This window comes from Ranitomeya imitator, chromosome 5 (genome assembly GCF_032444005.1).
Source record: "Ranitomeya imitator isolate aRanImi1 chromosome 5, aRanImi1.pri, whole genome shotgun sequence".
Taxonomy (NCBI): domain Eukaryota; kingdom Metazoa; phylum Chordata; class Amphibia; order Anura; family Dendrobatidae; genus Ranitomeya; species Ranitomeya imitator.
This window is the reverse complement of record NC_091286.1, coordinates 53,350,601-53,370,383: the sequence shown is the minus strand read 5'-3', so window position 1 is coordinate 53,370,383 and position 19,783 is coordinate 53,350,601. Positions and strand designations below refer to the sequence as shown.

General features: G+C 39.5%; 1 protein-coding gene across 17 annotated transcripts in view; it reads left to right on the top strand.

Moving 5' to 3' along the window:
- The window catches only part of NRXN1 (neurexin 1), a 1,975,072-nt gene that overhangs the window by 178,440 nt on the left and 1,776,849 nt on the right, over positions 1–19,783 (top strand). For 9 of the 17 annotated variants that reach the window (XM_069768668.1, XM_069768664.1, XM_069768662.1 and 6 more), the window contains exons 3-5: positions 3,083–3,100; positions 17,058–17,087; positions 17,843–17,854. The exons of 4 other annotated variants lie outside the window; for them this stretch is intronic. In XM_069768668.1, the coding sequence (XP_069624769.1) occupies positions 3,083–3,100; positions 17,058–17,087; positions 17,843–17,854 (60 nt within the window). The remainder of the gene's footprint in view (positions 1–3,082; positions 3,101–17,057; positions 17,088–17,842; positions 17,855–19,783) is intronic. 4 more of the 17 variants (XM_069768660.1, XM_069768661.1, XM_069768659.1 and 1 more) reach the window with 3 other exon arrangements.

The window sequence follows — 19,783 nt, the reverse complement described above, 5'->3', positions numbered from 1 at the left end:
AAAAATAAAAAAGTATAATGGATAGATTTGACCATATTCTGTGTTTTGGATTTACTCCAGGTTTTGGTTTATAAAAGGAAGCAAAATCCTGGCTAGAGATAAGCAAATCGATTATTAACTAATTAAATTTGTTACTAAATTTCTGGGATTAGATTGGCATGAATTTACCAGAATGGCATCCACATGAATGCCATTTTGCTGGATCCTTGGTAAGGCCAGAAAGGGGTTAGAAACATAATAAATGATTATATTCACATGTCCTGACTCACAACTGCAGTTTCCTGCCCTATCTTCTGCTTACTTTGGGTCCTTGATCTTCGTGCTTCTGTCTTCCCATTTTTGTCTTCAGTATTTTGTAAAGGATCTCTTGGCGAATTCTAGGCCTCACAACATGGTCAATGAGTTGCGAAGAATATCACAACATGTACTGCACCCCACTTGACCATGTTGTGAGGCTTATTCAGCATCAGAAGATCTGAGACAGAAGTAGACATTAGAATGGAGGAGCAGAGGTGTGAAGGTCAAAAACTAGATTGAAAACTTGAAGCGATAGTAGAATCAAATCGGGGGTTGAGGGTGCAAGCCAGGTGAAGAACGATCTATGGTAGGTGAATATTATCATTTGGGGTCCTTTTCTACCCTTTCCTGGTCCTCCGTTTACTATGCTATGGGGTCTAGAGAAACCTCAGAGCATAACAAATGGCAATTGAGGCACTATACTTTAGAACAAAATAATCTGATGACTTATTCGAGTGAATCTACCTGAAACAAGTTAAAGAAGATTCTGATATCTATAAGGGTGAGTGCACATGACCAATTTTCACATACGAATGCTATCCATGGATTTCACAGATAGCATTCGTATCTATGTTATTCTATGAGGCTGTGCACATGTTCAATCTTTTCCGTGGACTAAGTGGTCCGCTGAAAAAAATTAGAGACATGTCCAGTTTTAATCAGAGTGTCTATGGGACCTTAAAAAAATTGGACCGATATCCGAGTGTGGTTCGATTTTCACAGAATGACGGAACGGAGAAGGTGGTGAAACTCTTTTATTTTTGTTTCTCTCCACATCTGTGAAAAGCCTCTTGGCTTCCTCTTGACTTGACCTATCCCAAGTTGAATAACATGGGATGACCAGCATTGAAAAACAAAACGAAACACAATTTTGTGATGCTCTGTCATGACATGTTTATGCAATTTGTTTCTATTTGTGACCAGCCAGTGGTCGGGATGTGATTGGCAAACTATTGAGGATTTTGCCAGCATGTCATAAAAATGTATTAAATTACTATTGTAAGAAATTGGAGCCCTTAATGAAATTAATTGCTAGTCAAGGGTGAATGCATACATTTTTTGGATATGAAAATAAGACTTTTTTGCTTTTTCTACACATGCAATGTGCCTTTAGCTACTGTACTAACTTAAAGAGGCTGTCCGCTACATTTTCATCAATGTCTGATCGGCCGGTGTCCGACATCTGGCACCCCCGCCCATGAGCTGATATTAGTGTCTGTGGTGGTGGCCTCTGGCTTGAAGTACTCACTTGCTGAACTGCTCCATCTTCTGAGAGTGGCCGCTGCACGGTAGTACACATTCATCTCCTATTGATTTGAATAGGAGGCGGATGTGTAGTTCCCGTCCACTAAGAGAAGATGGAGCAGTTTGGCAAGTGAGCACTTCTGGCCTACGTCCCCCACCACAGCCACCGATACCAGCTGATCGGCGGGGGTGCTGAGTAAAAGTAGTGGACAACCTCTTTAAGACAAGCTGTTTTTTTTTTACTGCCGTTCCTAATAAAAAATGTTAACACTTATAGCCCATTTCCATGCAGACCTGTGTCTAATGTTGTACATATTTTTATATTAATATAGAACAGAAAAGAACATATTCATTCAACATTCACCATAACCACTACCACAGTGGAGTCTGATTTCATTTTTCTACATGAATGTACTAAATAGTTCCAAAATTATTTTTCTAACTTTATAGTAATTGTAATTGTATGTATGTTTTTTTTAATACTGAGCTCCAAATCCACTGCTTTGGGGTAAATGATTCTGTCTGTGACCAGTCACCACTAGAGGGAGCTCCGAAGTTTAATGTAAATTGCTTTATTATTCAATGTATATATAGATATTAAGTTCTCTTTAGTGGTGGCTGTACGAAGCTAGAATTGTGCAATTTATGTCTATTCAGGGGGTTTGGGGCTCCGTATAAGAAACAGATCAACACAGAATTGCTGAATTTCTTTAAGGCTATTTATATGTAAATCTAGAATATTATCATGTACAAACACTGAAACAGCTTTTATAATCCATGCGGATAGCACACTGGCTGAAATTAAGTTTTATGGCCACTTTGTATGTGTGAGCCATGTACAAATCGAGATCCGTTCTCTTGGGTTTCCCGACATTCCATTGTTTTCATTGTTGCCATGTGTATACTACAATTCCTATTGAAATCCAACATGTCTCTTAGGTTTGCAAGAACTTTTCTTCATTAAACAGATCCTTACCATACTCTTCTCTTCGATCATTACTCATCCATATTGTAAGGGTCTTCCCAATAATAATAGTATTGATTGGGTTCCCTTATATCTAGATTTAGGAGAGGTAGTTGGTGAATTCTTTGTTCATTGATTTTCCAGTACAGGATCATCATCAATTATTTATATGGACACAAAAAAGGATTTATACTTATTCATCTATTTTGCATTGAATTGAAACAAGACCAAAAGGTTTCTTTGGGTATATAAACCAAGAATGTAGAGACAAAATGAGCGATTGCTGTGTAGATGATGTAGTATTATGATTCCTATTATGAGTGTCCGAGAACCGATATTAACCTAAGACTCAACCTATTGCAGAAATGGTAAAATGATTCACTACATGTTACATACACTGAAAGGAACATCTATTCCCTGTTGCTTTTACTTCCCCTCTTTGAATGGTAGCAATTGAGCATTTGCATGTTGTGTTTGACGCCGTGCATGCTGAAGACATGCAATGGCAAGTGATAGTCTGCATGCCGCTTACTGAATGTCTCTCCTTTTCTCTCCTTCCCTGTCATGTGCTTTCAGAAGACAACCATGTAGAAGGTGGGTGCTTTCTACCTTTCTTCTCCCCTTCTCCCTCCCTTGTCCCTTTTTTTATTTTTATGTGTCTAAGAATAAAGTTAGTCCCGGTAAGTATTTTGATTAAAAAAAAAAATCATGCTATGATTTATCATTTCTATTACACGAGATGTACCATATTTGCTCTGTCAACGTTCCTCTCTTCTCAGCAGTGTTGCAGACCGGTGCACTTTTTCTTTACCCAGTGCAGTATTGAGTATGTGTACATTTGATGTTACGGCAAGTTATTAATGCAACGATATACATCTGTCACACCTTAACGTTAAAAATGGTATAAAATTGTGTTGTGGATCTAAGGCAGTGTTCTCCAACTCCGGTCCTCAAGAGCCACCAACAGGTCACATTTTCAAGATTTCCTTACTATGGTGCAGGTGATGTAATTCTTGCCTGTGCAGGTATTGCAATTATCACCTGTGCAATGTTAAAGCGAACCTGTCAGCAGGATTTTGCTAAGTAAACTACAGACACTTTCAGATTGACGTTGTTAAATTGATTAAAATGATACCTGAGGTGAAGAAATCTGTCTTGTGGTTCTTGTGTAATCAGTGTTAGAAGTTTTCAGTTAATTTGTTGCTCGTGTTTTGGGGCGGGACTATAGGCAGAGTCTAATCTTCCTTCTCTAAGCCAGAGAAACCAAGGAAAGACTTGCTCCCAGGCCGGCCCCGAAGCATGCACAGTCTGTCTCTCTGTCTCTATGATGAGGAATATGTTTGTGCTTTGGTGCAGCCTGTGGGCAGGTCTATCATTGGTTTCTCTGGCGTAGAGCAGGAAGATAAGACTCTGCCAACTGTCCCGCCCCTGAGCACGAACATATTATTAACTGAAAACTTCTAACACTGATTACACAATAACCACAAGACAGATTCCTTCACCCCAAGTATCATTTTAATCAGTATAACAGCACCAACCTGACAGTGTATGTAGTTTACTTAGCAAAATCCTGCTGATGGGTTCGCTTTAAGGAAATCCTGAAAATGTGACCTGTTTGTGGCTCTTGAGGACCGAAGTTGGGGAATACTGACCTTAGCCATTCTCCTAGTAAAAGTGTAATCATACAAGTTTTTACAGGTAGTATTTACTCTTATTTTGGCCCTCGTAATTTTTGAAATACTGTAGTGTTGATTCTGTTTTTGAACCAAAAAAAGGAATGAAAAACAAAAAAAGAAATTACTGGGTTTGTCTTAAAAACTGAAAGTGGGAATACAACTTTCAAAGAGAATCTGCCAAAAAGATTTCAAACACCAAACCGTTTATATGTGCATGTAGCTCTTTCAAAGACAAGTCCAGCAATGTCTTTACATGGCCGGTCCTTTCCTCTATTACTGAGAAATCAGTGTTTTAATTAATATGCCAATGAGACTGAAGGATTTTTGTAGATCTGGAGCTTGTGTCACTCTAGCTCTATTCTCCAACCAGCGTCGTCTCCTTATGCTTGACTGACAACTCCATTGCCTTTAGTCACACAGCATAGAGACTGTCAGTCAAGCAGGAGGATGTGGCATTGGGAGGGGAATAGAGCTGGAGTGACAGAGGCTTCAGATCTACCATGGCCATTGGCATATCTATTCAAATGCTGAATTCTCTGTAAAAAAAAGGACCAAACTGGCCATGTAAAGCTGTTGCTGGACTTGTCTTTGATGCACATGTAAATAGTTTGGGAGAGGAAACCCTGCTGACAGAATCCCTTTAAAGTGGTATTCCAGTCTACATAATTTATTACGTATTCACTGAACTGTTAGACTGATGTGGACTAGTCATGAGCATCGTGCTAGGATAACGTCGTATCCGAGCATGCTCGGGTGTTATTCGAGCATCTGAGAGTGCTCTTATATTATTTTCGAGTCCCTGCGGCTGCATGATTTGTGGCTGTTAGACAGCCTGGACACATGTGGGGATTTCCTGTTAGGGAATCCCTATGTGTTGAAGCTGTCTAAGGCTACGTTCACATTAGCGTTGCGCCGCCGTGCGTCGGCGACGCAACGCGCGACGCACGCTAAAACGCGCGCAAACGCGCGCAAAAACGCGCGCGTTTTGCGACGCGTGCGTCGTTTTCCGACGAAAATCGGACGCACAGAAAATGCTACATGTAGCGTTTTCTTGCGTCCGACGCTAGCGTCGGAAACGACGCACGTGGCGAAAAACGCCACCAAAACGACGCACGCGTCCCCTATGTTAAACATAGGGGCGCGTCGCCGCTGCGTCGCCGCTGCGTCGCCGGCGCAACAGCGACGCACATTGGCGGAACGCCAATGTGAACGTAGCCTAACAGCCGCAAATCATGCAGCCGCAGGGACTCGGACATAATATACGAGCACGCCCAGATGCTCGGCTAACACCCTAGCTTGCTCGGATAAGATGTTATTCCAAGTACGTTCACTCATCACCAGTGTGAACCTCCATCGTTGACCAAAACCAGGGACTTGTCTCCTATTTTTTCTTGACCAAAAGGGAATAGCCAGGAAGTTGACTAGAGTGAGAAGCCTGACAAAAAAACAGGTGAAAATGGAGGGAACAAGTCCCCTGTTATGGCGATTGTTGAGAGTCCCTGCAGATCAATAAGAACTGCACTAATTTAGCAATTATTTCCTATCTAGTGGCTTGAAGAAAATCTATGTAGACTGGAATACTCCTCATTGATTGCCAAAGAGCTTCATTTATCAAAACGCACGACAGTCACCTTTCCCATTTCCTGTGCTGTGTGTTCATTGTGGTCACGCAATGGAGACATTGGATGTCATCACGGCACAAAAATCAGCTGAGGGACAGGATCAGTTTGAAAGAGTCCTTTAAAAAATGAATATAGCACCTCATGTCCTATCTTAATAATGATTGGACAACCCACAATATGCAAAGGGCACGACTGATCCAAATTCAGGGTTCAGTGCAGGGACCAAGGGGGGCGATGCGAAACACAATATTCACAGACTACTAAAAAGAGGATCCCTGAGGCGCGTACAGTTCAACCACAGTCTGTATCAATGCAGAGTATCGCCATTTTCCCTGGTCAGTTTCTAGAATTATTGCCCATAGAGTATATACACAATAAATAAATATGAGTTATTCATTTCTGCCTGCAATTACATGGAAATAAAATATATTAAATACTGCAGCATATGGTATTGTATTTTCTGCAAAAACGTTTAACAAAATGATAAAATTAAAAGAAATATAATGGAATGGTTATGATGTTTCTCTTTTATTAGATCCAAAGCCTTAGATCCGTTTCTTACACACATAATAGTACTGTATTTTGGCTCTTGGAGAAATACACCCATCGCAGTCCTACTGAACCAAGCTTAGAGGAACATTGTGATTATTTAAAGGTGTATTTCCATCTCTAAGATCGTATCCCAATACATGGTTGGTGTAATAATAATAATATTAGCAAATATCTCCAATTAGAAATGTATCGTTCTTCTGATTAGCTATGTTGCATAACTCATGGACAGGGCATTGCAGTAGCTTAAGTATCCATGGTTACAACCATTGATGTAAGGACAGTTGGCTGTTAGTGATCGTAACTGAGGATACTTAACCTACTGCAATGCCCTGCACATGGGATAAGCGACATAGCGAATCAGAAGAACTATACTACATTTCTAATTGGAGGTATTTGCTAATATTATTAATATTACACCTACTAATTATTGAAATAGGATCTTAGAGTTTGGAATACCCCTTTAAGGAGACCCTGTCAGGAGCTTTAGGGACACTACACCTACCAACACCCCATGTTTTTGTTTCACTTGTGTGGTGCCGCTAATTCACTAGTATCAGCAATCTGGGATGAACACCAATCAAGCACAAAGATAGACAGTTAAAGGGACTCTGTCACCTGAATTTGGAGGGAACAATCTTCAGCCATGGAGGCGGGGTTTTCAGGTGTTTGATTCACCCTTTCCTTACCCGCTGGCTGCATGCTGGCTGCAATATTGGATTGAAGTTCATTCTCTGTCCTCCGTAGTACACGCCTGCACAAGGTAATCTTGTCTTACGCAGGCGTGTACTATGGAGGACAGAGAATGAACTTCAATCCAATATTGCAGCCAGCGGGTAAGGAAAGGGTGAATCAAACACCCGAAAACCCCGCCTCCATGGCTGAAGATTGTTCCCTCCAAATTCAGGTGACAGAGTCCCTTTAATTAATAATGTGGATTATCAGGGGGCTGCTCAGAAATCTGCACACCCACAGTAAACTTAGGGTATGTGCACACGTCAGGATTTCTTGCAGAAATTTTCCTGACAAAAACCGGACATTTCTGCCAGAAATCCACATGCGTTTTTTCCGCGTTTTTTCATGCGTTTTTGATGCGTTTTTGTGCGTTTTTTTTCCCAAATGCATACAATAGCGGGAAAAACGCAGAAAATCCGCAAAATTAATGAACATGCTGCTTTTTTTTAACCGCTATTCGTTTTTTTCGCGGAAAAAAACGCATCATGTGCACAAAACATGCAGAATGCATTCTAAATGATAGCATGAATAATGTATTCGTTTTTTTATGAGTTTTTATAGCGTTTTTACCACGAAAAAACGCGAAAAAAACACGAAAAAACCTGAACGTGTGCACATAGCCTTACAGTCAACTTTACATAAAGATTCAGAGTTGCATTTCTAAGTGCTAAAATATCTTTTTGTGGCTAAAGAAGACATGCTTACTTTCCAATTTGAAATTAGTTTGGAGAAAAATCCTGACAGATTTTCTTTAAATGTTCACAACAATGATCTTGACAATTTATTCTTAAGAAAATTCACTTATATCAGATTGATTTGAGTCCAATTCCTAGCACCACCATTGATCATCTGACCCCAGTCTTGATCAGCTGACCCAAGACTTTATCGCCTGATGAAGCAGGTGAGCAGAGCAGCTCTATTAGTGACCGCTGCCGGGTACTGCAGATCCGTTGCATATTCATTTGAATAGGAGCTAATCTGCAGCACTAGGAAGAGGCCACTAAACAGTGGAGTTCCACATATTAGCCTAACTTTACCTCACATGAGATCTAGTCAGCCAGTGATAATCTCCTGCTGGTAAAACACTGACTGTATTGAAATGACAACACAAAGCCTAATAAGTGACACATACCTGGAATCAGGCGCTCTTGCTCCATATTAGTCTGCTCTCAGATTCAATATCAAAAACTTGCTGACAGATTCCCTTTAAATCACAGAGAAGTGGAAGCTACTAACATAAGTCTACTATACAAAGGGAAAGTGTCCTACGTTTTTCTGCTGCCTCAGTGTCATAATATAGGGACACAGACCCTGAATCCAGCGTGTGTGCCTTACTGAATTTCTTGTTGTACTTTTGACAAAATTACTGTTACTGCTCTGCCAGTCCTGCAAATGATAATCTCTGTGTAACCCAGCCCACACCACTGATTTACAGCTTTCTGTCTACACTGTGCATAGGCAGAAATCTTTGAATCAGTGGTGGGGGCAGTGATCATGATTGCCAACCCTTCAGAAATTACAGGACAGTCTGTAAAAATTGGGCTATTTTTTTTGCCTTATCCTTAAAAGAAATGTAAGGCGTTTGTGATTTTTTTTTACACAACTGATGCTTTCATATCAGAATTATGGGCTTTAGGCATAGATCATTTCTGATCAGAATGATTTATTATGGCTTTCAAAAGTGTTTGTAAAAAGAAATATATATTTTCTGTCGCGATTTTCTAATAAGCCGTCCAGAAAAAATAAAAAGTCAAGTTGGCAACCATGGTGGTTTTACAGTTCATGAATATCAAGGACTACCTTGCTGCAGACTTGGAAATCTTCTCAGTGATGATCTCCTGCTGATAAGGTAGTGTTTTACCAAAACTTTGGCAAGCAGCCTAGTAAGTGACACATCGCTTGAATCCGGGTCCCTCTCTACATTATATTTCTTTTAAATGGAGTAGCAGAAACAGAGGTGACAAAGACTTTTTAACCCCTTTCCAACATTGAATGCACTGGTACATCCAGTGTCGAGTTCCCATCTTTGTTACGAAGCCAACAGCTGCCTCTACCAGCAGCAAGTAGAATAAAGCTCTGCCCCCTGCTGTCAACCCCTTAAGTGCTACAGTCGATCTCTGACTATGGCACTTACAGCGCACGGCCTGGGAGGGCAGACCAATCCACATGCCCATCGCTTACCCCTCCCATGATGCAATTATGGACTGCCAATGAATTGCCATGGCAACTGTGGGCTTCCTGTAGGCCCCTTGTACCTGCCATGATGGTACCCCTGTAATTACAAGCCTGTGGCTGATGTTCATAGACCATGATTTTTACCTTATATTGCAATACTGTGGTATAGCAGTTTATAATAGAAGTGGTCCAATAATCACAGGTACAAATTCCCTTAGAGGGGTATTCCCATCTCCAAGATCCTATCCCAATATGTAGTAGATGTAATACTAATAATATTAGCAAATACCTCCAATTAGAAATTAAGTATAGTTTTTCTTAATCGCCATGTCTCTTCACTCAAGTGCAGGCATTGCAGGACCTTAGGTATCCATGGTTACGAGCACTAGCAGCTTCCTAACTAACTGTCACTTCATCAGTGGACGTAACCATGGATACCTAAGGTCCTGCAATTCCTGCACATGAGGAAGGAGACACAGTGAATCAGAAAAACTATACTACATTGCTAATTGTAGGTATTTGCTAATATTATAATTATTACACCTACTACTTATTGGGATGGTATCTTGGAGGTGTGAAGACCCCTTTAAGGCAAATAAAATTAAAATATATAAATAAAAAATCTAAAAATTTGAATTGCCTCTTTTTAATCCCAATTAAAGGGAACCAGTCACCCCACAGGGCGTTTTTAAATAAAAGCGCCAACTTTAGCAGCACTAAGGCTGCATTCTGTGAAGGTGGCCCTTATGAATGCTGAAATAATGACTTTTATAAATTTGGTGCCATACCTCTATCGAGTCCGGGGGGTAAGCTTTCTCCCTTTGACTCAAGCGCCTCGCAGCCGTCCATCATCCCACCGTGCGCCACCTCCTCTCTGTGGTGACGTCACCGGCGCCTTCATGTAGCGGAGTCCACAGATCCCGCCCCGTGGTGTGTTATGATGTATTCACACTGCGGGGCTTGGAATCTGGCGCCTGCGCAGTGGAGCGGGTCACCGTGCGCCATTGAAGATAGTGCCGAAGTCTCGCGGCGGGATCTGGGGCCTCAGCTACATGAAGGCGCCGGTGACGTCACCACAGAGCACGGTGGGATGATGGACGGCTGCGAGGTGCTTGAGTCAGGGGGAGAAAACGTACCCCCCCGAGACTCGATAGAGTCAAATTTATAAAAGTCATTATTTCAGCATTCCTAGGGATGCTAAACATAACAGCCACCTTCACAGAATGCAGCCTTAGTGCTGCTGAAGGTGGCTCTTCTACTTAAAAACGCCCTGGGGGGTGACAGGTTCCCTTTAAAAATAAAAATAAATGAATAAACGTGTAGTATCGCTACATCTGGAAAAGTCTGATCTATCAAAGTACAAAATATTAACCCGATCGCTGTAAAGAAAAACGATGTAGAGAAGAAAACAATTGAAACAACTATGGTTTTTTCTTTGCATAAACACCACAAAAAATGAAGTAAGATGTGATCAAAACGTCCTGTCTACCAAAAAATGTCACACACACAGCAACTCACACAGTTCCATCAGCATAAAAACAAAAACGTTACACGTCTTGGAATATTGCCCCACAAACTACATTTTTTTTTAAGGAGATCCAAATTTTCAATTCATCCCTTGAATTAAAAAAATATATATTCTCAATAGCGACAGAATAATATTGACCTGTAGAATCATATTGCCAGGTCATTATTAAAGCACAATCAAAACCGTAGAAACAAAACCTAAAGAACAATTGTGGAATCGCACTTTCACCGCTACTTGGAATTTTCTTAACCCGTTTATTGTACATTAAATCATAAAATGAATGGCGTAATTTAAAACTACAACATGTCCAGAAAAAACGAACCATCACATGTAGTGATGCTAATCGAGTGACTTCGGCGTGCTCGAATAATATGTTTGAGTCCCCGCGACTGCATGTCTCACAGCTGTTCGACAGCGGCAACACATGCAGGAATTGCCTAACAAATGGAATCCCTACCAGTCAGGGAATCCCAGACAAACAGGCAATCCCTGCATGTGTTTCGCCTGTGAAACAGTCGCGAGACATGCGGCCACTGGAACATATTATCCAAGCACGCCAAAGACACTCACATGTGAGCATGCTCAGGTGACACCTTATCTGAGCACATTCGCTCATCACTAATCACATGACTAGGTTGGTGGAAAAATTAAAAAGTTATAGGTCTTGGAAAAAGGGGAGAAACAATGGAAAATTGCTCATTTCCGAAGAAGATAAAATTTTTCTTAAGCTGTAAGAAGAAATTATCCAAAAATAAAAGAAACAATAGATTGATTTAACTGGACAGAAATACAGTTTAGATTAAGCAAAATTCGACACTAAACATTTTGACAAAACAGAACCTTAAACATTTGCAAAATAAGGAGTCGCAAAGTGCTTTATTTCTTTGCTTCAGTTTAAAAAAAAATTGCATGTCATTGTTTTTCACATCAAGGGATGTGATTATTCATTGTTTTCCTTTTTGTTTAGAAAGGAACACTTTTTTAGTGTCCAGCAAGATATATTGTATCTCGCTGATGATTTTTTGACATTTCAATTTTTGACTTCAAGCACTAATGTTATTGCAGACTTTTCTTCGATTTTGGTCGTGTTCTATTTACTTGGTCTGTTTCTTTGCTGATTGTTTTGCTTTATTCCCTGGTTAACTCACAATACTTTATGAAAAATTTTTATATTTTAAGCTTTCTATAGTTTTTTTTTACCTTTATTTTTATTTAATTATTTGTATTTTAATTCTATTTGTTATTTTAATTGTAGTCTTCAAGTGTTAGGGTACCTTTACATTGTGTCTAGGGTCACGTCCGAAGCCCCAGCAAACCGGGATCTGGATGCATACGCCAAGGGGGCCATAGACTGTAATGGTGCTGGCAGAGCGTTTGTGCGCCCGGACATGCATCATTTTTGGGAATATACTCCTAACAGGAGGCGGACACTCAGATCTCGTAGACTGCATCTGGGTGTTCATCTCCAGTAGGCTTACACTCCTGAAAATGATGCACGCCAGGGCGCATGTTCGTTCCAGGTCCCGCTTTGCCGGGTGTTCTGACGAATGGGCCAACAGGGCCAGCGAATGAGACTCTAGACGCAATGTGAAAGCACCCTTACAGGCTTAGGGCTTTTTCTTCTTTTATGTAAATGGCAATTTTTCTACTGCCTCTTCCATAAATCCTTTTTTTCTGTTGAAATTTATATTAGAGTGAGTTAACCTCAAAAAAATTACATTATAAAATATATATTAAAAAAATCAACAATGTAATCAAAACGATATCAACAGAACAAAAAATGACCTCAGCTAAATTTACTAGTTAGATTTTTTCTTATTTTGCCCACATGAGTTTTTGTGAAATGCATAAATAATTAAATACATTTACCATTCAAGATCCTAACAAAGATTTTCCAAGATAATTCATGCGGAACCGTTAAATAAAAAAATATTCCAGTAAAGCCCTTTTCCCTGTTGTAAAAGAGAGATTAAGGATAAATAATTCAGCATTATGTGTAATAACAGATTGTAAACAAAAACTTGTAAAAGTAGAGGGGAACAAATTATTTTGTGAAAGAAACAAAGACATAGCATTAAAGGAGTTGTCCGCTACTTGGACAACCTCTTCTTGATCTTAATCAGTGTTCCCCAACTCCGGTCCTCAAGAGCCACCAACAGGTCATGGTTTAAAGAGTTCCTTAGTATTGCACAGGTGATAATGGCACCAACTGTACAGGCAGGAATTCCATCACCTGTGAAATACTAAGGAGATCCTGAAAACATGACCTGTTGGTGGCTCTTGAGGCCTGGAGTTGGGGAACACTGATCTAAATGTTTGGCCCCGATAAAAGAAAAAAGCTTATACTCACCTCCTGTGTTGGCCCCGTCCCGGCTGTGTCGGCACACGTGGTCACATGGCTCTCATGCGGTGTTGTGACATGTGACGTCGGTTCAGTGCAGGCGTCAATATCCCCATCTTCGTACAGATTGAACATGAAGTGGAAGTTCGGGTTGCAGCTGATCTCAGACTTCCTTTTCATGTTCAATTCGACAGGAGGCGGGGACAGTGACGCCAGCGTTGATTGGAGGCCGGGGTCACGTGTCACAAAAACAGGACAGGCGCACATGGGAGAAAGAGTGCCAATACCACCGGAACAGCACCAGCTCCGGAAGTGAATATAAGCTTTTTTATATTATTGGAACCAAGAGTGGCGCATTAGGAGGCGTTTTCCTAGTAGCGGACAACTTCTTTAATTTCTGCATCAATATGTACTCTGTCATTTTAATCTAGATGTTCTTACTGATGTGATGAAATCAATATTGAGGAACTGTCTATATAATAATTGTTTTAGGAATTATGCACAAATTAAGTATTTGGTCCAGAAATTTCTTTACCATTTTTACATCTCTTAGTGGCCGCATTTTTGCCGCGTTTTTGTTGCAGATTTTTCCCCACTCATTAGTATGGGTGAGGTGTGCAGCAAAAACGATGAAAGAATTGACATTCTGCAGATTTAAATCTGCAAGTCAGAAATAAGCAACGGGCGCACAAAACTTCAGGATTCTCGTTCACATTGCTGGCATTGCAAAACCCTTTAGGTTTTTTCGACAAATCGGCACTGAAAAAAATGCAGCAAAAACACAACATGGGCAGACATCCTTAGACTTTTTCATTCAATGATTCATTATCAGGCAAAATAAAAACTAGTCAAACCTTCATTTAATAAACATAATTTCTATTAAATACTCCAGCCACATATTCATAGTAATGTATTAAATAAAAATAAATATAAAAATACTTTGTTTTGAGTATACAAAATATTAAAATATTCATGTTTATATTACCGCATATATATATATGTACTCAAATAGGAAAATATAAAAAATAATATAATAATGTAATGATATGTAATATGTAATAATAATATGATAATAAGCAAATAATAATATAAAAATAATTTGCCAACCAACAAGTCTTAAACATCATGCGGGCATATTATGGCTCTGTTTAAAGGGGATATCTGCAACTTTGTGAAAATAAAAAAAATGTGCCTAAGCACTAACATGCAGGTCCTTGCTACCTACCCGCCTGTTGTGCTCGGTACCGTTCTTCGCGATTTGCAATTCAGCTGCCTCTACTGATGTCACGTCAACAGAGAGGCGGATTCTTTTCTGCCTTGTCAACAGTGCGTTGCAGAAATGAAGCCTCCGCTCTGTCGTGACATCAGCAAAGGTCCCTGAATTATTGGCAGGATCGGCCTGTAAGAAAAAAATGTACAATCCTAAATGATATTCCTTATTATGGATGTATTTACCATTAGAATCATTTGCCAATACACGTTTGCAGCACATGGAATACCTACGGTTCAATATTACACCAGTGTACCATGGGGAAGAGTTTTGCTGCATGAATGACCCAAATATTATCTCCTAATGCCATCAGGTTTTTGTCTGTGCATTACAGCTTTTTTTTCCCTGCTTGCCGAAGGAGAATATAAACATGTATTTTTTATGTTTTTCGACATCTGACACTGATGCCCAAAAATCATAAGATTCTTGAAGGGAACCTGTAATGTCCCAAAACGCTGTTATTATGAGGTTCATCTGCAGGTTAACAGTGTTCCAAAGCTGCCTTAACTTTATTTCTTCCGGCAGCCTCAGGCTTTAAGTCATAAAGGCGTGGCCGATGAGGCTTCAGTCACTTCTCCGTACATAGTGAGCGGCAGCAGTAACCACACCCCCGGCACTGACCGGCAGCCTACTCATTCAATGCTGAGCCAGTTGTCAGTCAGTGCCGGTTGCGTGATTGCAGCTGCTGCTTACTATGCACTAAACAGAAACTCAGGCTGTGCCGCTGCACCTATATACCTGAGAACTTGAGGCTGCTGGGAGGAATAAAGCTCATTTTCTCCCAGCAGCTGCACCTTCAGTGCAGCAGGCTGCAGTTTTGGAACACTACTAAGGCTGATTTCACATTTGCGGTTGTGTCCGCAGTGTTTCTGACGCATACATCCGCATGCGTCTTGATTTCCTATCCTTAACATTATAAACACATGTTCATGCGTTTGCATGTGTTCGCCCATGTTTGCTTACACATGAGTTTTTTTCGCGGTGTGCAGCGGGGCGCAGCTGACGCACCATGTTAGAATTTTTGAGGCGGCAAATTTCAGTCAAATTTGTGCAGGCATGTGCATGCGGATGAGTGCGTTAAAAAAGACACATTACTGTCTATGGGAACACATGTGTACGCATGTCGTTGCGTACTCATGCGTTCGATGCTCTTGCATACTTCGGACTGCGCATATCCAGGAACTGATTTAGACACACCCATTGAGACACGCCCTCCTGGGAATATCAAACGCATGTGCATAAAAAGCGCAAACGCATGTAAAAACGCGTGCAAACGCTGCAGTTTTTTGCCATCATGCGTAAGCTGATGCGGATAAAAAACTGCGTAGGCATGCGTTTGCATGCGTTTTGCATGTGTTTGCGCATGCACATGATACGCTGCGGACTCAACCGCAAATGTGAACCTAGCCTAACCTGCAGATTGGCCCCATATGTACTGGTTAATAGCATTTTTGGATATAACAGGTTCCTTTTAAGTATACAATTTTGTATTAAAGGCATCTTAATTGTCTAGAGATTTGCTCATAATTTTCTTATTTGGCTCACTTTTTCCTCTCTAGCCCAATTTATGAAGCTTGCACAGAATATCATCCGAAAAGCAGTTTGACTAGTGATGAGCGAGTGTGCTCTTTACTCATGTTTTCCAATCATGCTCAGGTGTTCTCCAAGTATCTTGGGTGTGCTCGTAGATTATGTTTGAGACCCAACAGCTGCATGATTTGTGGCTGCTAGACAGCCTGAATACATGTGGGGATTTCCTAACAAACAGGCAATCCCTGCATGTGTTCATGTTGTCTAACAGCCGCAAATCATGCAGCTGCAGGGATACAAACATATTCTACGAGCACGCCCAAAATACTCGGAGAACACCCGAGCGTGATTGGAAAACCCGAGTTAAGAGCACACTCGCTCATCACTAAAGGTGACAAATAATGTATATTTAATGTGTTTCACCAATTTGCCTTTTCTATTCATCTCTGAAGGGATTAATAAAAAGAATAATTGATTTTTTTTTGTACCATTGACCTCACACATATTACTTTCCATCTATACAGGCCCTCTGTTCACATGTAGACTTTCCCATATAGTCTCCTCCCATATTACCATTTCAATGTTAAATACTTTTTTTTTTGTATAATGATCCAAAGCACTCATTTTTTTTAATGAGGGGAAAAAGATCAGACCCAGCCCATTTGTCAGAATCTTCTTTTGATGCGCCTATTACCAACAGAACTTCTTAATATAACAATAGAGAGATGATAAATAATGAATATAAAATCGTCAAAAGTAAAGAAAAAGAAAGAAAAAGTAATAATAAAAACATATGGGATGATTTTCTTTGTTAGACTCCAAATGCGTTTTTACTTCTTATTTTTTATTTATTTTTCTTTTTACAATTTTCTTTTTTCTTTTTATAAATATATATAAGTGAAACACAGGGTCAAGTAGCGTTTGTAGATTGCAATTGAATTATTCTTTATCCCTGAATCTGTCCATCGGGGTTGAAATCAGTATGCATTTTTCCCCCCCCTTTTAAAATGCAGATACTGTGCAGGAAGACCACTTGTTTGTCACAAACCATTTTTTTTGTTATTGTGGCAACATCTTCCCATTCTCCCTTGTGCTTTGCTGACTATGCTCTTGTTTCCCTTTAAGGTCTGGCACACCTGATGATGGGCGACCAAGGTATGGGCTCTGTTCCTTTTCCACTCTGCTTTTCATTGTTTCCTACTGTTCTGTAGCTGCTTCAGTCCTTCACTGCAATGATGGGCAAAATTGCTTTCGAGCTGTGTATGACTGCAAATCTTGACACATTCTTTTAGCCACATCCTTATTTATTTTATGTTCACTCCCGATATCCTTTTCCTTTTCTGCAATATCATAACTGAAACAAATTGCAACGGATCAAAGCAGCTGATTAAAAAAAAAAATTGTGTCTTGCTCAGATTGGGATAAACTGCTGAAGGGACAGGATGAAAAATTTTCACCAAGTCAAAAATAAAAAAAAAAAAATGTTCGCTAATTTAGAAAACTCTCAGTTTATCATATTGTACCCAGCGAAGGCTCCATTAATTTTCATTGATGCATGGCTGATTGGTTCACTCTGAAAGCACATCGTAGCTGTCTCTGGAATGCAAACGTCTTGCCGGGTAATCGTGTAATAACCAGTGTGCCATCTGCTTGCGTCATATAAATTTTTATTTTATTTGAATGTCTTAAGCATGTCCAAGGTTGGTTGAATGTTCGCCAGTCTTTGGGCTATGCAATGCCATTCTTGTCATCATCATTTTCGACATCGTCATCAATTATCAGCTTTTCTTAGCAAATGATTGCATTTACATATATTCATGAATGTTTTTTTTTTGTTTTATTTTCTTTTTCCTCTGTCTTCGTTGTCTGGAAATGCTTTCTTCATGGAACCATTCCATCAAAATCTCTAGGTAAAAGTAAAGGTACAACTTTTTAATTTTCTCATTATAGATGTGTAACGTGTTTGTCAAAATGTGTCTCGATGTAAAGCATGTGTATATTTGCATAGTTGGTTCGTTCTTTATGTTTGCCGAAGGGAAAAGACGAGACAAAAAAAAGAATAAAATTGAATTATTTCCAGATGTTAAACAGATATAAGGCCTGATTCGTTAAGGCCGGTGTTGTACCTACCTGTGAGTGTTAAGGAAGGAGCAAAGTAGAGTAACGTGTCTAATTAATTACGGAGAGAATGCTACGTAATGAATTAGGCACATCTTTCAAGTGCCTTGTGCCTCTGCCAGTCAGGACCTGGGGGATATTTCTGGCACAAGTTATGCCACGAGATTGGCTTAACTTTTCACGAATGTCGTAGGCAGGTATTGCCCTGCTCATCCCATCCATGCTTTACCCTTTTTGCCAAACCTGGCTGGGAATGACATGAAAATGCAAAAATGTTTAACATTTTTGAACAACTTCCGAGCTGTGTAAAAATGTCGGAAGTTTTTCAGATGTTTTAGACTAAAATTCTCGCGTAAACACCTTATTGAGTTGGGCCCACAGTATTCTGGCCCCTAGAAATTATGTAAAAATTATTTTACAAGAATCCGATTATTTTGGGGAGTTCTATCCCCCAGGGAAATGCAACTTCAAGATCTTCATTGACTCAATTCTAGACTGGTTTGTCCATAGGAGGTATGAAAGTGTTGCTCCTTCGGCAGGGAAGAAAATTAAAAAAAAACTAAGAATACCCTAATGTTTTCTTTAACTTAGCACCTGAAGGTATCACTAGTGGAAAATCACCAAAATTGTTGCTTTCCAATAAAATAATGTGGATATATAAATAATGAAGCACTTTGGAAGACTTATCATAGTCTACACAACTTTATGGAAAGTTTACCTGTATAGAACATCTATATTTAGGAAAAATTAAAAGTAGTTTCCCACCAGTTTAAGACTTTCCAAATCACTTATTCCACTAGATAGGAGACGAGGAAACAAACTTTTAATAGCTCGTGCACCATATGCTAATTAGATGGCAAGTGTCCTGGGCTTTTAGCTTCAAACCCTCTCCCGATTTTCTCCAGAATGACAGCTCTAGGTATCCATGGCATTAAGCGTTATGCAATTATCATCCCTGACTTTGGAGATAATTAGAGACGTTAGTCAAGAATGAAAAGGAGGCATTTAGGAATGTTTACCTCCAATATCTCAGGGTACATCATGATTATGGAACACTCAGTGGACACTTGTCATCCAATTACTTTCTGGTGGTACAGTTTGATTTAAAAAAATTTTGTCGGCTATACTAGCCATAAATTTGGCAACATGACTATGATTTAAATTGTTTCCTTGTCACCTATTAGCTGTGTTAGGTGTTTGGAGGAGTCACAATCCCCAAGACTCACCTTAATAATAAATATGATTAAAAATACTATTCCTTACAAATAAATCTGCCTTGTAAAAAAAACATGTTTTTGCAAGCCTTATTTTTAAAAAAAATTTCAGGCTTTTTAAAGTAATTTGGAAAAGATTATGGCTAATGTTTGCTTGATAGCTATAGAAACTTGAAAAAAATGTCAAAAATGCTTTATTTTCTTTAAAAATGTTATGCGCTAAACCATCAATGGTACAAAAATAGCTACAGAATTGTTTTATTTTTTTATGTTGTTTACATGTTGCTTTGTGATTCCTTAGCAGGACACAGTGAAATTGAATTGGTATATTAAATTGGTCAGTTAAAAATTTGCATAAAATATTTTAAAAAATAGGATTCGTAGAACGTTGTGCATGTTCATGACATATGTCAAAAATGATAAAATGTTTTTAACGTTGTCCAGTAATAGAAGGATGTTATGTCAAATTTCTGTTTGCCTGTTTAGAGTTAAGTGTGTTTTACAAGAAAAATGTGACAA